The following is a 19544-nucleotide window of genomic DNA, read 5'->3' as shown; positions in this document are numbered from 1 at the left end:
TGTAGGTTACTGAAGGACTCTACCCGGACCTGAGGGCCACCACTCAAGTAGCTAGACACCTCCAAACCCTTATCTTCACTAGTTGGCTTCACCTTATCTTATCTCCTCGTAACATTTCATCAGGTGTGTACATGCTGGGGCTGTAGCGCTGCTAGCGTCATCTGTCCACCGTCAGCAGCACCTCACCCTGTAGGTGTAGTGACCTACACATGTGTAGGTGTAGTGACCAACACATGTGTAGGTGTAGTGACCGACACATGTGTAGGTGTAGTGACCTACACATGTGTACGGGAGAGATTCATGCTTGACTCTGTGATTTTCCTTTTAGGTCCCAACATTGCAGCTCCCTCACCTGACCAGCTGGTACAGAGGGCGCCGCCCCTGCTACCCCTCCTCCGGGGCCCCTCGGGAATGACGTAAGGCCCGCGAAATTATGACGTGGGCACTCACTGATGATCGCTGGTTGTGTGTGAAGAGAGAGAGAGAGAGGAGGATGCTCAGAATCGGTTGCTCGTCACGCTTAGGGAGGGAAATGAACTGAGGGAAAGATGAAATCTTATTGTATAGTGATGGAGTTATGGCCGAGCTGGGGGCGAGCGAGTTAGCCTGTTACCAGTCCACGGGGGAGGAGAGGTGACCGGCCAGACCTGATGTTACCAGTCCACGGGGGAGGAGAGCTGACCGCCAACCTGACGGGCCATAAACGATGTTTTATGAGGTTGAGATGATGTTTGGGGTCATGACTCCCGGCTATGTTGGGGCTCATGCAGAGGATGTTGTCACGCATGACAGTGAGCAGCGGCGGTGGTGTCACACGTGACTGTGACAACGTGAGCAGGTGTTGCACACGCGACTGTGACAACGTGAGCAGGTGTTGTGAGCAGTGGGCCAGGGTCTTGAGTGTTGTCAAAGTGTACGAGTCAACATTGATCTCTTATCTCTCAGACTTCAGTGTTATCATTTACCGTATCTTTATTGGCTACATTTTATCTTGTGATTTACAGCTGTGTTCTAATAAGACAGCGTTACACAACACACACACACCCATTATATATATATATATATATATATATATATATTATATATATATATATATATATATATATGTATGAGTACACATAAGTATATGATTGACGTATTATACACATCAGTTGTGGTGGCCAGAAGTCTTACCCGTGCTGGTCATCAGTTGACACTTTGTCATTTCTCTGGTCTCATGTTATACAACGAGTGGGATTTCCTTATACCAGAGTCAAGCGATGTTTTGCTCCATCACTCTTCCATATCACCTTATCAGTTACCATGAGGGTGTTATCGAGCAAGACCTCAGTAGCGGCCCGTCCATCGATGTCCACACATCGAACATCCTGCACACGGAATTTCGTGTGTGTTCCAGCGACCCCAACCATTCTGAAACAAGAGAAGGGTGTCTTCAGGAGGTCTACGGTGTGGCAGTGAGACAGACAGTTCATATTGGCAGGACATGAGGTGGTGGAACGCTCGGTTTAATGAGATGGTGAGGGAGTGAGGTGAGGCGAGGTGAGGGATGGAAAGCTTTGCAGTGGGCGGATACAACTAGTGCCCAAGCCTGTGGTGTGTGTGTGTGTGTGTGTGTGTGTGTGTGTGTGTGTGTGTGAGCTCTCTCCACCCGCACTCTCCCACACACACACGGACGTAAACAGACATATGTATACCTTCATCTGGTGAGAGAAAGAAAGATACGGAAGCAAGTTGTGTGACATGAGGACCACTGGTGTCCGGTCTGCCCCAACCCCGGCGCCCCGCAGTAGCGCCCCGGGAGCCGGGGGCCAGCCCCAGCCCTTGCCCAGGACCAAGTTCCCCGTCAGCACCACGCCTGTGACGTCCCCACGGGAGCGCCTTCCCTCACTGACCCTAGAGCGGCCCCGGGACTCGAACAAACACTCGAGTGTGGCAAGTGACGTTATTTCAGACCATCTCTCCTCGCGGACTCGACAGCCGAGTAAGACTAAGGAAGAAGAGACATCAGGACGAGACGAACCGATGCATGTGGGGACTCGATCTCCCTCATCAACAGTACGGGAGTCATCGGGAAGTGCTTCTGAACCGGAAAGTGTCAGCCCTCCGCCTAAACCCCCGAGGACTTTCGAGTACCTGGGGACTCCCGAGGAACAGAGACGACAGTGCCGGGGTTCTGCCCAACCATCCTGCATGAATGGTGCCACGCCACCCCCTGCTCCTGAGTCCTCCAGTGACAAGCCAGCTCGACCCAAGAAAGGAAACCTCCTACGTAGGCCTGGCCTCTTTATTACCCCTCTTGTGGCGTTGGCTTCAGGCGGAAAGCTCAAGCGGGACATTAATTCTCGACCCAAACCCGAGGCGCGGGCCACGGCAGTGACGCCATCCTCACCACAGGTCGAGGAGGAGCGTACACTTGGCCACAACAATGTTGTGCCCTCCTCCTCCTCCTCCTCTCCCTCTCCAAGCCCTTCGGCCAGCGCTGCTCAAGTCTCGGCCATTGGTTCTTCCTCCCAGGCGATATCCCGCGGGAGACAGGCCTCACAGTCTACCAGGGGCAACTACTGTAGTGGTGAGTCTAGTGTTGTGCCGGGGAAGGGTGTGTGGAGTGCTGAGCCACGACGGACGCCACACAAACGCCACCACACCGTCCCTCTCCCGTCCACCAGTGTTAACCCACCTCCAGTACCCACTGTCCCAGCTCCCCCTCGCCCCAGTGTTCGTCCAGTCCTGCCCTCACGTCCGAGTTCTGCTCAAGTGGCTGCCTCCTTCGGCCGGGGTGGCATTTCTCGTCCGCAGCGCAGGGCCACCGGAGCCTCGGAGGCCTTCCCTAAGCCTCCCGTACGAACGTTCCTTCGTTCCACCTCCGGCGTCAGAGTCCTCGATCAGGACACCGTCTCCACGCCCGCTGACTTCGACGAGACTTGTAAGCAGGTCTTCCAGCGCACCAGGGTGGCCGAGGAACATATGGGCAAAGGACGCCACGTTCAGGTCAGAATGTAGTAATGATAAGATCAGAATCCTCTTCACCAACATGGTACATGATTCACCATAGCATTAGTCGTAATGGCATGACATTTGTGTTCAAGGTTTGTATTGAGGGTAAGATGGGACTCTGCTTGGTAGGCGGCGAGCGAGTACCAGGCGGCGTTGACGGCGATAGACCGGGTGCTGAGGACGCAGGTGCTGGCCATCACCACAGACGAACCCACCAGACAGAGGTTCTTCCACCAGCAGCAGGAGGTCTTCTACACCAGGTGGGCTGAGGAGGCGCCCGGTGGGGCTTGTGGTTCAAACACCTTCCGACCTGGCCTCACATGTGTGGCTCACACACACACACACACACACACACACACACACACACACACACACACACACACACACACACACACATCTAGCTTAGGCTGCGATGTGTGTGTGTGTGTGTGTGTGTGTATATACACTCTGCCAAAAAAGTATCGGCCGGCTGGACCTAAAGTTTCTAATCATGTATAAGTGGCCGACCGTGATTAAAACTCGACTTCGCTGCCACCCTGATGCAGTTTAACTTTGTCCAGCATCAAGGTGGCAGCCAAGTCAAGTTTTAATCTCGATAGTCTGGTTGCTTGGTTATTAAAAACTTCAGGTCCGAGGGGGAAGGGAGAGTCCGATAATTCTTTGGGAAAGTGTATATATATATTATATATATATATATATATATATATATATATATTATATATATATATACAAGGTGAAGAGACGGGACAACACGAGTGTAGAATTCATTCCCCCGTGATACAAATGGTAATTGCATTGTTCAGCTGTTAGAGTATTACATTATTTAACGTGAGGATCTGGAAAGGTCACCAGATGGGACCCGTATGGGCGTGGCACTTCCTGTGTTAAAAGATAATCACGTGTGATTATATGATGTTGAGCTTAGCTGTAGTGTTGTCATAAGGAGAAACTTCCAAGCGGACGATGGATTAATGTTAAACAGTATGAACAACTGGCGTAGATGTGACGACCCTGAACTATAAGACTGTTATATAGACCATAAACTCTACCACAGAAGTGTCTAGGTTGTTGATTATACCATTCCATGACACACAATGAATGAGCACATTTTACATTGTGCTCAGCAGTGAAATGTAAGTATACACCATACATGTATGTATACACCATACATGTGAGTATACACCTATATGTGAGTAAACACATTATACTTCAATATACACTTTATATGTGAGTATACACTTTATATAAACTTGATATCAAAATGGTTACTTGTAGATGGTAGTTTGTGTTATTACATGTGTATTTGATTACATGATGAAAATTATACTTGTAGAAACAGAGCATTGCTGAACATAAGTTAATTGATATGAGAGGAGAGCATAACAAGTTAACTGATATAAAAAGATCTTATATGGAGGTCGTGTGAGCTTTTCATCATGATAAAGTAAGCGAGAAATATTGGATTTGATAATTCAGTTATTTACGATAGGAAGTATTATTGAGATTTTATTGAGGAATTATGTATAAGAAAGCTTGGCTGGGACCCGTGCGTGTGGCAGTACGTGTTGACCATGACAGCCCGACCCTCCACCGGCGCATGATTTAATTTTAGCTGTTGCTTATATAATGGTCGGGGTTGACGTGTTGGCTGAGTGAACTGAGATAATAATCTCTACCGTAGACTAGAGGGGAAAAAGAGACATCATTTCATGTAATAAGATATTGTCTTATGTTTCCCTTAACCGGAAGAAGGTTAAGGGAAACATCAGAAAAAGAATTGGAAGATTTAGACTATAATAATAATCTGTATATACGTTCAGGTGAAATTGTGGAGATTATGAAACTGTTGTAAGTTGGTTGTTGAAACACAGTGTTGTAAGTTGGTTGTTGAAACACAGTGTTGTAAGTTGGTTACTGAAACACAGTGGTGTAAGTTAGTTAATGAAACACAGTGTTGTAAGTTAGTTGCTGAAACACAGTGGTGTAAGTTAGTTAATGAAACACAGTGTTGTAAGTTAGTTGCTGAAACACAGTGTTGTAAGTTAGTTGCTGAAACACATTGTTGTAAGTTGGGTCACGGGGTTTCCATCCTTATGTTGTTGTTGTTGTTGGCAGGAAGGAAGCTCTGAATGGCTTCAGCGACGCCCAGGCCGCCATGACCACACCCCGCGGGGTGGACACTACCAACCAACCCAGCGGAGCCCCTCCTTCCTACGATGACGTCATCAGGGAAGATCTCTCCCGCTCACAGGGTAAGCCACACGTCCAATAAATAACCAAGCACTGGAAGAACGTATCACTAATCCATGACAGATACTACAAGTTAGGGAAGGAAATACAATGATGAGAGAGAGGAAGACAAGGAGGTTTGATCCGTCTCCCGCCGCCACTTTGAGCGCGGGAATATCCGGAGACCAAAGAGGTAAACATTGAACGTGTCTCGTGAAGATCAAACATGACGAGGCTATACTGGTTGTGTGTGTGTGTGTGTGTGTGTCGAGCCTGAAGCCTCCTGTTCATGTCGACGTTGTTTAAGTTCCCGAACGGTTGTGTGCAGGAAATGGTGAACGAGAGGGGGAAAAGAAATGTAGGCTGTTGAAGATATGGTCCGGAAAACACAACAGGTTGGAGCGAATGTCCCAGCTGAGTCTAGTCTGGAAGTGAAGGTCACAGGGTCATCATTGTAGGCCCAGTTACTGACTGAGGTGTAGAATAAGGCATGGTTTATACCTCCCTGACGCTGGGTGGGGATCACACTGAGTGAGCTCCAAGGGTGTGATGGCTGGCGAACCTCGCGTATTTATTACACTCGAGGTGTTCCAGAGGACAAGTGTGAGCTGCGGGTTGTTAAGCTCCCAGCGATGTGTAGATACGAGGATCGGGTGGTAGGATGGTTCCGGAAGGCAATCATGGTTAGTTACGACCTGATTTTTGACGCTGTTTGCCGATATTTTTTGTCTAACTTAGGACGTAACTTTGGGTGGTGTTGGCTGACATTGTTTTCTTTTGGGGGGGATCCCTGGCTGGTATACTGGACCTCCTGGCGAAGATGTTAAGTGAAGACCCAACCTGTAGATAATGTTTGGGATACTGTGAGATGAAGTTGCTGATCAGTTCATATTGATGGGATGAAAAGACATTGTTGTCGTGTTTTGAGAGAAGCGGCAGACGAGACCACAACACACAAAGCAGTTTAGACTGCCTTCCTCAGTGACGGCCCGAGACCCGACACCTGAAGGTGGTCTTGCCGAACACAGACGATACTCGCCCTTACTACACCTTCCTTGATGATCAGAGGAGAAGTGTTCGATGCTTGTGTGTGGCACCTGTCATGGTGGGTGGGAGGTGGGTCGTCACTCTACGGGAATTACCTCCTGACCTCATTACTGAGGTCATGAAAAAAGTCATAACGCCACAGGTGTGGCGACCTGTACTGGGAGGCGTGATGCAGCCTCTCGTGATGTGTGTTGGTGGAAATCTAGCGTACAAAAGTGAGAGTTAGAAGTGTAAGGTAAATGAGGTACACGGTTATGACTGGGCACCACAAGAGTGGAGAGAGTGCAGTGTGAAGTTAGAATGACATACACTGGACGACACACCCTAAGTGGAGTGTGTATACACACGACACAGCGGGGAGGAATGGCCAGTAACCTGCGTCATGATTTTCAGATATGCTCGCGACGCCTTGCTCGCCGGAGTCGCCGCCTGCGCTGCCCACCCGCCAGCCGACGATCCGCGGCCCGCCCGACGTCGTCGGTCAGCCGCCGGTGCAGCGACCCGCCCACCGCCCCGCCCGGACCCAACCCTCGCCGGCGCTCAGGGCGTCACGCGAGAGATCCTCATCCGTGTGCGACAGGGAGTCCGGCGGGGTCGTTCTTGTAGACGTGTCAGGTGGTGATGCTGGTGCTGACCGTACCTCCTCCACCGCCACCACCTCCCACACGGCGCCACTCACCGTCAGCTCCCAGCCGCTGGTCCCCAGCAGAGCCTCGCTACCCAGACCCAAGTCTTCCTACCACCCTGGCCAGGACCAGGCCACACTAGCCCTAGCCAGGCAGCCAGGAGATGAGCCAGTTTCTCACCCCACGTCGAACCACCCCAGTGAAACCCGGGATCTTAGATCAGAGTCGGGTCTCCGTCGTGGTCAAACACCGAGGCTTGAGATAAGACGTTCGAATATCCCCATTGAGGCTCCGGTTACTGGATCCAGGTCGCCTCCCGAAGCAAACGAAGCATTAGCGCACCAGGCTCGTGCCTTACGAAAGTTTGCAGAACGCCGGAGAAGGGAAGACTCGACCCCGGATGTGGCAGGCGTAAACAAGCAGGACACAGCGCAACATAACGTAGCGTCTCCTCCGAAGCATGACAGTAACCCTCCCGGCGGTGCTGAGGGTACCGTCATCACTGCAGGTAGTGGCCAGCCCACCACGACATCCCACCCGGAGGCTGTGACACCAGTAGTCGCCACGTTGCCCACACTCAAGTTAGGAAAGACAAGGTCTCATCCAAGAAAGCAACAGCTGCCGTTAGTGTCGCTGAAACATCAGTCTCTCAGACAACGTCGATGGCTTCCTCGAGGTCATCCATTATTATTGACCCGTTTACAACAGTGGATCCATTCCCTCCCGTGGACCCAAGTGAGGTCAACACTGACGTTGCTTTTCCTGACGGAGGCCAGTCCTCGCCCGCCACACCTGTCGTCGGGAAGGCCTCTCATAACGTGAAGTCTGAAGCCAATAGGAAACCTGTAGATCCAAAACGTTCCCCTCCAGCTCCAGAAAAGCCAAACGCGTCGACTGGTGCTCCTGCCGGAGGCGTTGCCGTCCGTGATGTGAATGAGGCCTGTGCAGGCTCCCCAGCTGCTGGTGATGACGGTACTCTAGATGACTTAGGGAACTCCATACTAGATGCGTTGGATTTTGCAATCTGTCAAACTCCAAGTCAGCTCAGAACGTCTTTCCGGCGATCCAGGGTTCCATGTCTCACCGGTGTCACTCTGAAGAGACGTTGTTGGACTACTCTTGCAGAACGCTAGAGAAGCATCTCCAACCCAATAAAGCAATCTGCGCCAGTCGAGCATCAATCATAGAGGAATTTGATCCCCTTGCGTCTTCATCACCTGAAGACAAACGTGTCGAGGAAAAAACACGAATCCGAAAGAAGATGAATCCGTTTCGGTGGATGACGTAGCACGGAGTCGTAATGCAGAACCCGAGACAGTGAAGCCGGACTTGGAAAATGACGATGGTAGCGCAGGAAAACCTGTGATTATGGAGGTGAATGACGAGGAACCGGGGAACGACGCATCTTCAGCTCGGTCATACGTTGAGGAGGGAGCGACGGCGCCCGCCCTAGATATCCCTGACAACTCGGAAGGCAGGGGCATGTACAGAGAGACCACCTCACCGACGGCGATGGAACTAGACACCCTGCCAGAGATGGCCTTGGCCCACGCTCACCCTCCTACCCCTCTATGAAGTCTTGTTTGTCTTGGCCTCCAGACTACGGCAGGAACGCTGCCCCCTCACAACCCCCGGTCGCTCCCTACTCGGCAGACGCCTCAGCTGTGAACCCGTGGTCATCCTGGTGTCCAGAGAAAGAGGCTTCGGAGGATCCAGCGTCTGCTGTGGATGTGGGCCGCTCGGCGTTTTACACCTCATTCTCTCGTCAGCAGGTAGGAGGGGCAGGGTAAATCCAAGTTTTAATTCACGGTAATGTGCCTCTGGTCGTAAACCATGGGAAGGCCTGTGGGGCCTGGTTGTGGATGGAGTAACTAAGATAGTACGTTATCTTCACAGTTTTATATATATGAGGCTTGACTGTAAGTGAAATTTATAGGTACAGAAAACGTAAACGTTGGATATATAATGATTGTGTATCGCGTGTTTTTCCCCGAATATTTCTCAAGTCTGCGGTTGACACGTCTCTCGCTTGTGACGTCAGTTTGAATGCTGGACGTCGGCTTGGAAGATTGGTTCTTGGACACACTGGTTTACCTCCTGCCAGCCATCGGGATCAAAGTTTCGTGGTGGTTGTCGACTTGCGAAAGAACATGCTGGGGTTTCCAGGTGGCTAAGTCCAAGAAAAGCAGCGAAGTGACGTTGTACGTGGTAAAGATTTAATTTTAATTTTCCAAAAGAAGGAACAGAGAAGGGGGCCAGGTGAGGATATTCCCTCAGTGGCCCAGTTCTCTGTTCTTAACGCTACCTCGCTAACGCGGGAAATGGCGAATAGTTTGAAAAAAAAAAAGAAAAAAAAAAAATATATATATATATATATATATATATATATATATATATATATATATATATATATATATATATATATATATATATATATATGTGTGTGTGTGTGGGTGGGTGTTGTGTGTGTGGTGTGTGTGTGTGTGTGTGTGTGTGTGTGTGTGTGGCGCGTAGTAACGTTCATTTATGAAAGAACATGAGTAAAATGAGGGGAAGAAAAGCGTCTATACATACATTACGTAAACCGAGTTGGTCTGCACAAGCCGTCTACCGGACGACACCATTATTACGACCACTGTCACTCACAAAGCGTCTGCATGAGCGAGTTGACGAGGTGCGTGTGGCCTTACGTCATGCCAAGCAGTACATCTGGCATGGGGTGTGGGGTGTGGTCGGGGCCTCACACGTCACCCCGAGATGTGATGGAGCCGAGGGGACGCCTGGCTATATGTCGGTGGATGTAAAGTTAACATTTCCCCCTCATCAAGCGCTCATTGTAGGGGCTGAACACTGGTGTAACTAGAAAGCAGATCAACACCATAAATACCCAGGAAGATGAGGTGGGTTTTACGGTGCAGAGGTCGGCCATAACCGCAGCAGAATTAAACTTTTGTATACGTTGGTTATTACATGAGCAGATGTGTCTGTGGTGATTGGTTACGACGGAAGCCAAGTTAAACATTACAAAGTTGGTTCTGACGGTAGCAGAGTTTAACATTGCCCTAAGGTTATTTGGCAATATGTAAACTAAAGATTGGCTCTGATAAAAGAATATAGGGAGAGGGCAATGTAGGCATCACAAGAGTTTGATCGTAAAAGAAATTAGTGGTGAAGGCAGGACTAATATTAAGGAGATACGATTATTGTAGAATGATTGAATATTGTTAAAGGTTTTCGATTATATTTACTGTAAGAGGCAGTGAAATGAGCAGATACGGGTAGTAGTCTGGTAACATGAAAATATTAATTGAATCAATGTTACTACAGTGTACCAAGGCAGGAGGGAATATAATGAAAACTTAAGAGAGACGAGTCTTATCTCATGTTAGACATTCTCAGCTCACGTGGTGAGCTGGCCAGCGAGCTTCAGTAGACGACCATCTGGTGGTCGCTACATTATGATTTCGATAATGTGAATAAAGTAAAAAGAAAATGCGATATGATTTCGTATTCAAACAGCACAAAGGTCAGTTGAAATTGCCATCTCTTAATACTGAGTATCGTATTTTATCTTGAATATTGAGTCAGTTTTACTCGCCCTGCTTGTTAAAAAGACGTAGAAGTGAAATTGAGCATAGCTTAGTTCGCGGATGGAAAAACCAACAAGAATCGTTTAGATAACTTGTGCTTATTTTACGTAGTAAAGAGAAGATGGAGAAGTAATTTAGTACAGGTAATCATATTTCTTTGAAATTATGACAGTCATTTAGCAGGATCGTTAATATATGGATTGACTTACCGATAAGAGGACTTGATAACTAACACCATTCACACGTTTTGCAATAAACTTTTAAGTCCATGACTAACCTCATCTGCACCAAGTTGAAAATATTTATCCTTACATCTTTTACAAGCCCCAGCCAGCTGTGTTGTGGGCACTTATTTACACCAAGGATCAAGAACCATGTGAGAATACCATGTGTGTACTTGGTAGGATCAAGTTGCTGTGAGCAGTACGAGGCCACCTAGCGCAGCGAGCGTCTACTCCACCTTCAGGGACCTCCTCAGGATACGTGAGGGGGTCAAAATCTTCTTCATCTACGAAGACGGTGTCGTAACCTCACCCTGGCGGCGCCCTTTCCTCGCTGTTTCTAAAGGTTAGTAACACGGACCATAACTACCTTGTGATTTACTCAAGACGATTCAGTCATTTAAAGCGCAGTAACTGTGGCCAGAGGTGGCGAACCATCGGTGCTTGGATGAGGCTATTGCAGTGACATATCTTGTGCATCCGTACGAGGCTACCATGTCGGGAATGGGCAACCACAGTCTACTCTTCTAAACGTCATAACATTGGTGTAGGTACAATTGTGCCTTTGTGAGGATATTGCGTGAGGCTGGGTAATTTTAATCAGACATGGCCTCTTGCCTGAGTCAGTAATAATTTTACTAGGTCAGTTTTACTGAAAGTCATACACGCTGTCTCTAAACCCATGTGAAAGGATATCAATAACACCTTGATAATGTTTTGGTACCTTCACAGGTGCAGAGTCAAAGGACAGAAAGTACGAGGGCTTCAGTTCTTCAGATAACATGTGTTCATTCATCTCCACGGCTCATACTCTCTCTATGGTGTCCGGACTCTTTGTCGCTGTGAATTTTTGTCAGTTTTATGAGACGTTTTTCCTCCCTTTTCCCCTGAATATTCTTGGGCCCCCATCTTCCTCTTAAAAGGTCCCAGAGGTATCACGTAATGCGTGTAGACGTTAACCGTACATGTTACTGGCATTTCAGCAGACTTAGTGTCAGGTGGTTAGTCCTAAAACGTTGAGAAACCCAAGGTGGATCTCGGCCTTAAGTCACAGGGATGATCTTCGTCGCTCATCGTTCTAGTTCGGTGAACTGTGAGCAATTATAACCCACAACACGATAGTACTTACGACTATATTCCATGCTTCTGAGAAATACTTATTTGTGTCTTAATGTCATCTGAATATTCTCTGAGAGTGCGTGGCTCTAAAGATGTCCAGAAAAGTATTTACAACATATGTTTGATTCAAGTTCGGTGGTTCAGAGGAGCGGGCAACAAAGACTGCATCAGAGGGGTTGGGGCCGAGATGTAGGGTAAGCCAGTAATCATGAAATTACCTACTTTGGAGAAGAAAGACGAGGAAAGACATGATAAGAATGTACAAGTTTCTTAATAGATTTAACGCGGGAAATATCAAAAACTTCCTCTTTAGTATGAGAAGTAGGTTGAGAAGGTTAATGACAGAAAGTAAGAATGTTACAAAAAATGTGATAAAGTACTTCATTACTGACAGGTGTTGATACGTATGAAGTTGCAAATACAGAAGGCTTAGATGGGTTTTGAATGTTACTTAATATTGAAGTAGGTTCTTTAAAAATGGGTCCCAAGAACGGAAAATCTCTCACCGTGTATTGCACAAACTCGTGCAGTAGTGACACAGAACAAGCTCATACATACATAGTATTACATTAATATTTCCTTATAGTGAATGAGAATTGCACTGATACGTAGCAGTCATCAGTTGGCTTGGATGATATGCAGATAGGATTTTTTGCCCTTTTCATAATAACGTTTTCCGAGATGCCAGTAGAGTTAGTTCGACCTAATTGCCTTTCCTCCAGCACCTCCCTTTGACCTGCAGCATCTCATTCAAATAGTCTGGCTGTTTGAAAAGTTAAGCCTCCATGATAAGATTAAATGTGGTTGGTTGGTTGGGTTTAATGCAAGGTTGGAGACTCCATGATAAGATTAGATGTGGTTGATTGGTTAGGTTTAATGCAAGGTTGGAGACTTCCTGATAATATTAGATGTGGTTGGTTGGTTGGGTTTAATGCAAGGTTGGAACTCCATGATAAGATTAGATGTGGTTGGTTGGTTGGGTTTAATGCAAGGTTGGAGATTCCTGATAATATTAGATGTGGTTGGTTGGTTGGGTTTAATGCAAGGTTGGAGACTCCATGATAAGATTAGATGTGGTTGGTTGGTTGGGTGTAATGCAAGGTTGGAGACTTCTTGTGTTAAGATTAGATGTGGTTGGTTGGTTGGGTTTAATGCAATGTTGGAGACTTCTTGTGATACTAGACTGCATCATAGGCGATTCAAGCGAGGATGATACACTAGTTTTACCCAGACTTTCACATCCAATTGGTGATCATTGTGTTGGGAGGTGTGTTGAGCTCCACAGTAAGTGGCGATGATCTATCACTTATCATTTTACTCTTTTTCAAGCATTCCCTGTTGTGTGGTGGATAAACAGGACCAGACAGGGGAGGCATGGGTGAGTTCAGAAAGACCTGAGTTCTGGTAGAAGGTGTCCAAGTTTCGTAAGTGAACTAATAGAGTGATAATAAGTGGACGATTTGCTAAAGTGCTCCCTCCAGTTTAGTTTCTTGTCCAGAGTAACACACAAACTTGATAGAGTGGACAGCTAGCGGTACCGCGGTGAAATGCATGATCAGGTTTGCATGCATGCTTTTATGTGCTGTAAATGTGTAACTGTGAATGATGCATGCTTGAAATACCTAAAATACACTGTGTGCAGGAGCTCTGATTGTGCTTGTTTGTACTCTGCACTTGCGCCATGTTTTGCGTGCCATATTTAATATGTTATGATTCTGGTTGTCGGTAGCACGAATTCTAGCCTTATATCTTATGCAAGCATTCAGATGTGATTGTTTCCTCATGTGTTTGTACATTCATTAAATTTGTATAATGTCATCTTTTTGTTCTCTTTCTGTAATTAGGCTGTTGCAAATTTGCTGTCATTCATACATATGTATGGCAGTGTTGTCTGCAAGCATGAAGTGTGTGTGTGTGTGTGTGTGTCTATGTAAGTTACGTGTATATATTATATATATTATATATATATATATATATATATATATATATATATATGTGTGTGTGTGTGTGTGTGTGTGTGTGTCTTTTCTTCATATGTATTCGTATGTTAACATGTGTGTCTGATGTGTCTGTGAACTATTGTTAGCTCTTCTTCACCATTATTAGTCAACTCAGATTCACCGAGCATTTTCTCCAAAGATCCACACAAAGCATGGCTTGTGGGTGAGGGTTTAGTGCTGCGAGTGGATACTGACCTCTGGGCCTGCCAGTTACACAGCAAGTCAACTCTGGTACTACATACATTATCTGGTGTCTACATATTCGGCGATGTGGCCGGCAGGGCTGAATGTAAGTACTTCTGTCTGCTCAATACCAGTAGGTACTTTGGTCTTGGTCGCAAGTCACAGATAAGTGTTAGTTGTTCATAACCACCGACTCTAGTCTATAATCATCGTACTTTTAATCTTAATGTGTCATGGATCATTCATTCTCAAGAAAATACTACGTTGCCTCAGTATTTGAATAACAATATAACACTTTTGATATGTTTGACAAGAAATTAACAAGTCGTGTGTGGGGCTGTAGGTAAGGCTGTGGGTGTGCAAGTACCATCTGGTGTGAAGCAGGCCCAGCACGAGCTACTGGGTCAGATCCTGCGGGAGAACACCCTCCTGGAGGACGAGCGGCCCACTGGCATCACCAAAGGTAGGTCAAGAGGTTGCTTGGCCAGTTAAAACTTTTCGCAACCAGGGGATCATCGGGCCAACACCACCTGGGGAGTAGTCCAGCTGGATCATTAGCACCACTTGGGTCAAACGGGTCTCGAGCAGTACAAAATTCAGGTGGCCACTTGTACAGTACCAGTCAGAGTCAAATGAATATAACATTTTTTAAAAGTTCGTGAGCACCAACATTATCAAGGGTCACTTGGAAACCATGAGGGTCATGGTCACCATGGACATTGTCGAGATCAGACAACATCACCAGAGTCAGAGGTTACTCAGGCAAGACATTAATTGACCAGCATATCATACAGTCCTTTGGAAATGCAAGTGTTTGGTATCAGTTAAGAATCATCAAAGTTCAGGATTACAGTGATTACAGATCATGATGCAGCAGCGTCAAGTTTCAGGGCTTATGCGGGAGTACCTTTGTCAGGATTTTTTCAAATAGCACCCAAGTCAAGAAAACCACTTAAATAACATCATGGTCAGCGGTCACATGGACAGCACCAGGTGTCAGGAGTAACTTGGATAACAGTATGTAAGGGGTCACTTGGCCTGCAGCAAGGTTAGGAGGCACTTTGGCATTATGAGGTTCATAGGTAGCACATAAAGATTACATGGACACCACCAAGATCAATGGCCAGGATTCATAACTGGACATTCATTCACAATAAAACAGTAAAGAAACATAAGAAAGTTACAATTGGAAGGGTATTAAAGCTTGCAGAAATGAAGTGGTAAATCTGTATATTTTTTTTCCACCCAGTTTTGTGCAGGGAAAGTTTTATATATCCCATAAATGCTGAAATCCCAATAGCTTCCAGGGCATTGCCTTTCTCCAATGTTTCAGGATTTTTTTAAAGTAACCTGTCACATCCTTCCACAAAAGTTGGGTCCAAAAGAATTATAGAAGGTTAATTGCAATTTTGGTCTTAAGTTTCATCTTGCAATGTGTTACATATAAACTTATGCTTAATTAGGTCGAGTCATAAACTGCACGTTTCTCAAGACTTTTTCAAAGTATAGTTTTAAATGCTTGACTCTCCATCAAAGTTTTTTGCTGTCACTAAGTTAGCAATTGACTGCAAAATGGGATTTTGCAGTCAATGTGTTTAGCACCTCATCTGTCCATAGAAGGGATCAAGTGGTTTTTCCTCAACTTGCTCGGGAATAGCATTTTAGATTCATGTACACTTGTGAAATCTGAAAATTACTTGAAGTTATCATCAAAGAATTTAAGGGATATTTCCCATAGACATTGATACTATGCATACATTGGAAACGGATACCTGAAGAGTTAATAAAATCTCTGTTACTATGTGAATGAACTCCGTTCAAAATTCTATGCACTATCTTGTGATGCAATGTATATTACTGTGAAAAAGAAAATAGGAAAGAAAGGCCTTTAGAGTGAGTAATCATGTACTGGCTGCATCATGGTGGTCAATGATCTGTGTATTATGGTTGTCACCAACTTTTGTATTACAGTGGTCAACAGTCCTGGGTCATCAATCACTGTAGGGTATCCAATAATTGAAAGTCCTCCATTTATCTCTTTCTTATCTTGTTATTACTGGGGATTATGTCATCAGCTGTAAATACATAATGACGCTTAACACTAATTTCATAGTCATCTTTCCCTCAAAGTCCTTCAGTTTAGTATCTGGTATATTACTATTACTATTTAGGGTTATCTTCTTTTTTCTTGAGGTATTAATTTCTGGTTGTGTATCATGAAGGTTTGCTTGATTTGTCTGTAATGTATAATCATTCAGTTTTCTGATTTTAACCAAAAGCTACCATATTGTGAATAATAAGTTCTAGTGTTTTGTGCAGAAGTTCCTTCACCTGTCCATGTTCTATAACAGTTTTCTTTTGTCAGCAATCTCCAAGAGTGCATCATCAGCAGCATCAAAGATGAACCAATATGTTGAGGATAATTTCATGACTACTAATACACCCTTCATCAGACGGAATTCCATCAGGGCATGTGAGTATATGAGTTTTCAAGTTAAGCTGACACCAAACTTATATAATAATTAATCTTATGTTTTATATATATTCTTATGTACAGCATGCAGGCAGCATATTTCGTCTCAATTCTTTACAAAGTCATGAAATTCATGCATAATCTTAGTGTTCTCCCACACACACAAATTGATTTTGTCCCCTTGTGTGGTGGAGTAATTATAGGACACAGCTGAACCATAGTGGAATGAAATGGTAGCTGCTACAATAATAGTATGTAGATGACGCTACTCTATTTGGTAAGTCAGAGTAGGGAGAGTTGGACAGAAGGATAATTTGCTTAAATGGTGTGTGTGTTTGGAGGGGTAATGTTGAAAATAAGTTTATATAAGAAATGGCTACCTGATTTTGAAAGAGAATGTTAGTTCCATTGCATCATCTTTTTGAATGCAAAAGAGTTAGTTATTTTTGAGTTTATATATTTGCGAGGCGTGGGCTATGGATAGAGTTGTGGGCAGGAGGGTGGATGTGCTGGAAATGAGATGTTTGAGGACAATGTGTGGTGTGAGGTGGTTTGATCAAGTAAGTAATGTAAGGGTAAGAGATGTGTGGAAATAAAAAGAGCGTGGTTGAGAGAGCAGAAGAGGGTGTTTTGAAATGGTTTGGGCACATGGAGAGAATGAGTGAGGAAAGATTGACCAAGAGCATATATGTGTCGGAGGTGGAGGGAACGAGGAGAAGTGGGAGACCAAATTGGAGGTGGAAAGATGGAGTGAAAAAGATTTTGAGTGATCGGGGCCTGAACATGCAGGAGGGTGAAAGGCGGGCAAGGAATAGAGTGAATTGGATCGATGTGGTATACCGGGTTTGACGTGCTGTCAGTGGATTGAATCAGGGCACGTGAAGCGTCTGGGGTAAACCATGGAAGGTTGTGTGGGGCCTGGAAGTGGAAAGGGAGCTGTGGTTTCGGGCATTATTGCATGACAGCTGGAGACTGAGTGTAAACGAATGGGGCCTTTGTTGTCTTTTCCTAGCGCTACCTCGCACACATGAGGGGGGAGGGGGATGGTATTCCATTTGTGGCGAGGTGGCGATGGGAATGAATAAAGGCAGACAGTATGAATTGTGTGCATGGGTATATATGTATGTGTCTGTTTGTGTATATATATGTGTACATTGAGATGAGATGTATAGGTATGTATATTTGCGTGTGTGGACGTGTGTGTATATACATGTGTATGGGGGTGGGTCGGGCCATTTCTTTCTTCTGTTTCCTTGCGCTACCTCGCAAATGCGGGAGACAGCGACAAAGCAAAATAAATAAATAAATAATATTTGGTAATTGAAAAGCTGAATTGGAGATAAGTCAGGCATTGAAAAAATGGAGATGCATGCTCTGAAAGCCATGGTAAGAGAAGAAAAATATTTGCAAGAAATTTGTATAATAGAATGCTTGTCCTAATTCAAATACCTGATTGTGGAACCATTGTTTTCCAAGATCCTTTAAGGTAGGTAATAAGAGTATAGATATTTTCTGAAGTAATTTTGGAATTAGGATAACATAAAGAATGAAAAAGATGTGGTGTGAAGAATCCATGAGAAAGATGTGTGGAAGATAGCCTTTTAGAATGATAGTCATGTATGATGCATGGCTAGAGATAAGCTAATGAAGAAGGTACAAATTGGTATGTTGGAAGGTATAAGAAGACCACAAAAAAAGATGACCCATACAGTGAGTGCATTATTTATGATAGATGTATTTTCTCACTTTCCTCTAGGTCCCCACATTTTCCAGTCACTGCTTATTCCATTTAGATTATTCACTGCAATGAACTTTTGTCTTGCATCCACTTTTTCAGGTACTGTACCACTTTGAAAATGTTTCCAGAAGGCAATAACTTTTCAGTAAATAGTCTATGTGATTGACTCTCATACTTTAAAAGTGTTCCTAAGACAAATAGCTTTAAACATCTCCAAACTACTGCTAATGCAAAATTTTCCATGTACTTTAGTGAAAGGAATGTCCAAACGTCTCAACACCATTGCTGAACGCACAGGAAGTAACATGAAGGTAAGTCTCTAATTTAACATAGTGTTGCATTTATTAGATGCACTAAAATACAATAAATCAGTTATAGATATGAATTACTTACACCACACCAAAGTCAAACTGTTTTATGTCTGTTTGTTAGCATTGTAATAATGTAATATATGTTCAAGTAAGGATAAAGGTTTTCCTTCAACTAACTTTGGTTAGTTTTTGAAGAGAGATGGTTGCTGCCTTAGATTCATTCACTTAGGCATGGGTGTGGAAAGTTAAAGTTTTAGGAAATGATTTCAATTATACTTAATTCTGCAAGTTATTCTGACAAAATATGATGCTAGTTATGTCTTTTTGTTGACCTTTCTGTAAATGCAGTCTTGTATGACTAACTTTTAATAGTTTCAAAATCCATCCAAACTGCAACAAATGATTTGTTACTAGAATCTTTTCAGTTAGAAGCTACATTTCTACAGTAAATCATCAGTAACCCCTGGTCTTTCTCTCTCATTTGTCACAAAGGCTTCAGTCACAGATTTGAGTCTCAAAAAAGCAGCATTTATCCCCATATCAGTCATTTTTATATAATCAAAGGGTCCCTGTTGGGTAAGAAGCTCATGTGAATACTGGGCTAGTTATACAATGATGATATGCATTTTCATACTTTAAGCCTTTTAATCTTAACTTTGTATTATGTCTCACAGGAGCTGCCAGATGAGTATAAAAAACTTCAAGAGGCTGCTGACACCCTTCGCTTATCCCGAAGTGCTAAGAGGGTCCAGTATATCTGATTTCAGGACTTCAGTGATGTTCGGTAGTTTCCTTGAGTATTTCTTAGGTTTGCATTATCAGAGCATGCTAAAATTACACAAACCTACATAAAAGTATGTCACCAATATGGATTTCGCATGCAGGAAATAAAATATGTTATTCATGGTAAAGTTGTAATTTAGTGTCAACACAAATGAAACTGGAATATTTTAAACTTTCTTTTACAGTGGTAATACATTGTATGAAGACTTGAAAAATGCTGGGAAAGCATA

The 19544-nt window shown here is 44.6% G+C and overlaps 1 protein-coding gene across 1 annotated transcript; it reads left to right on the top strand.

Moving 5' to 3' along the window:
- Nucleotides 1-1297: 1297 nt before the first annotated feature.
- On the top strand, nucleotides 1298-19544 carry LOC139763391 (uncharacterized). Its single transcript, XM_071689402.1, is given in 13 exon segments — nucleotides 1298-2988; nucleotides 3124-3254; nucleotides 5110-5246; nucleotides 6664-7568; nucleotides 7571-7961; nucleotides 7964-8183; nucleotides 8365-8668; nucleotides 10891-11053; nucleotides 13966-14115; nucleotides 14353-14472; nucleotides 16375-16482; nucleotides 18473-18531; nucleotides 19206-19544. Coding segments are annotated over 13 exon segments (4023 nt in total). The 5' UTR covers nucleotides 1298-1740; the 3' UTR covers nucleotides 19293-19544.

Source organism: Panulirus ornatus, chromosome 46 (assembly GCF_036320965.1).
Source record: "Panulirus ornatus isolate Po-2019 chromosome 46, ASM3632096v1, whole genome shotgun sequence".
Lineage (NCBI taxonomy): Eukaryota > Metazoa > Arthropoda > Malacostraca > Decapoda > Palinuridae > Panulirus > Panulirus ornatus.
This window is presented reverse-complemented; position numbering and strand designations above follow the sequence as displayed.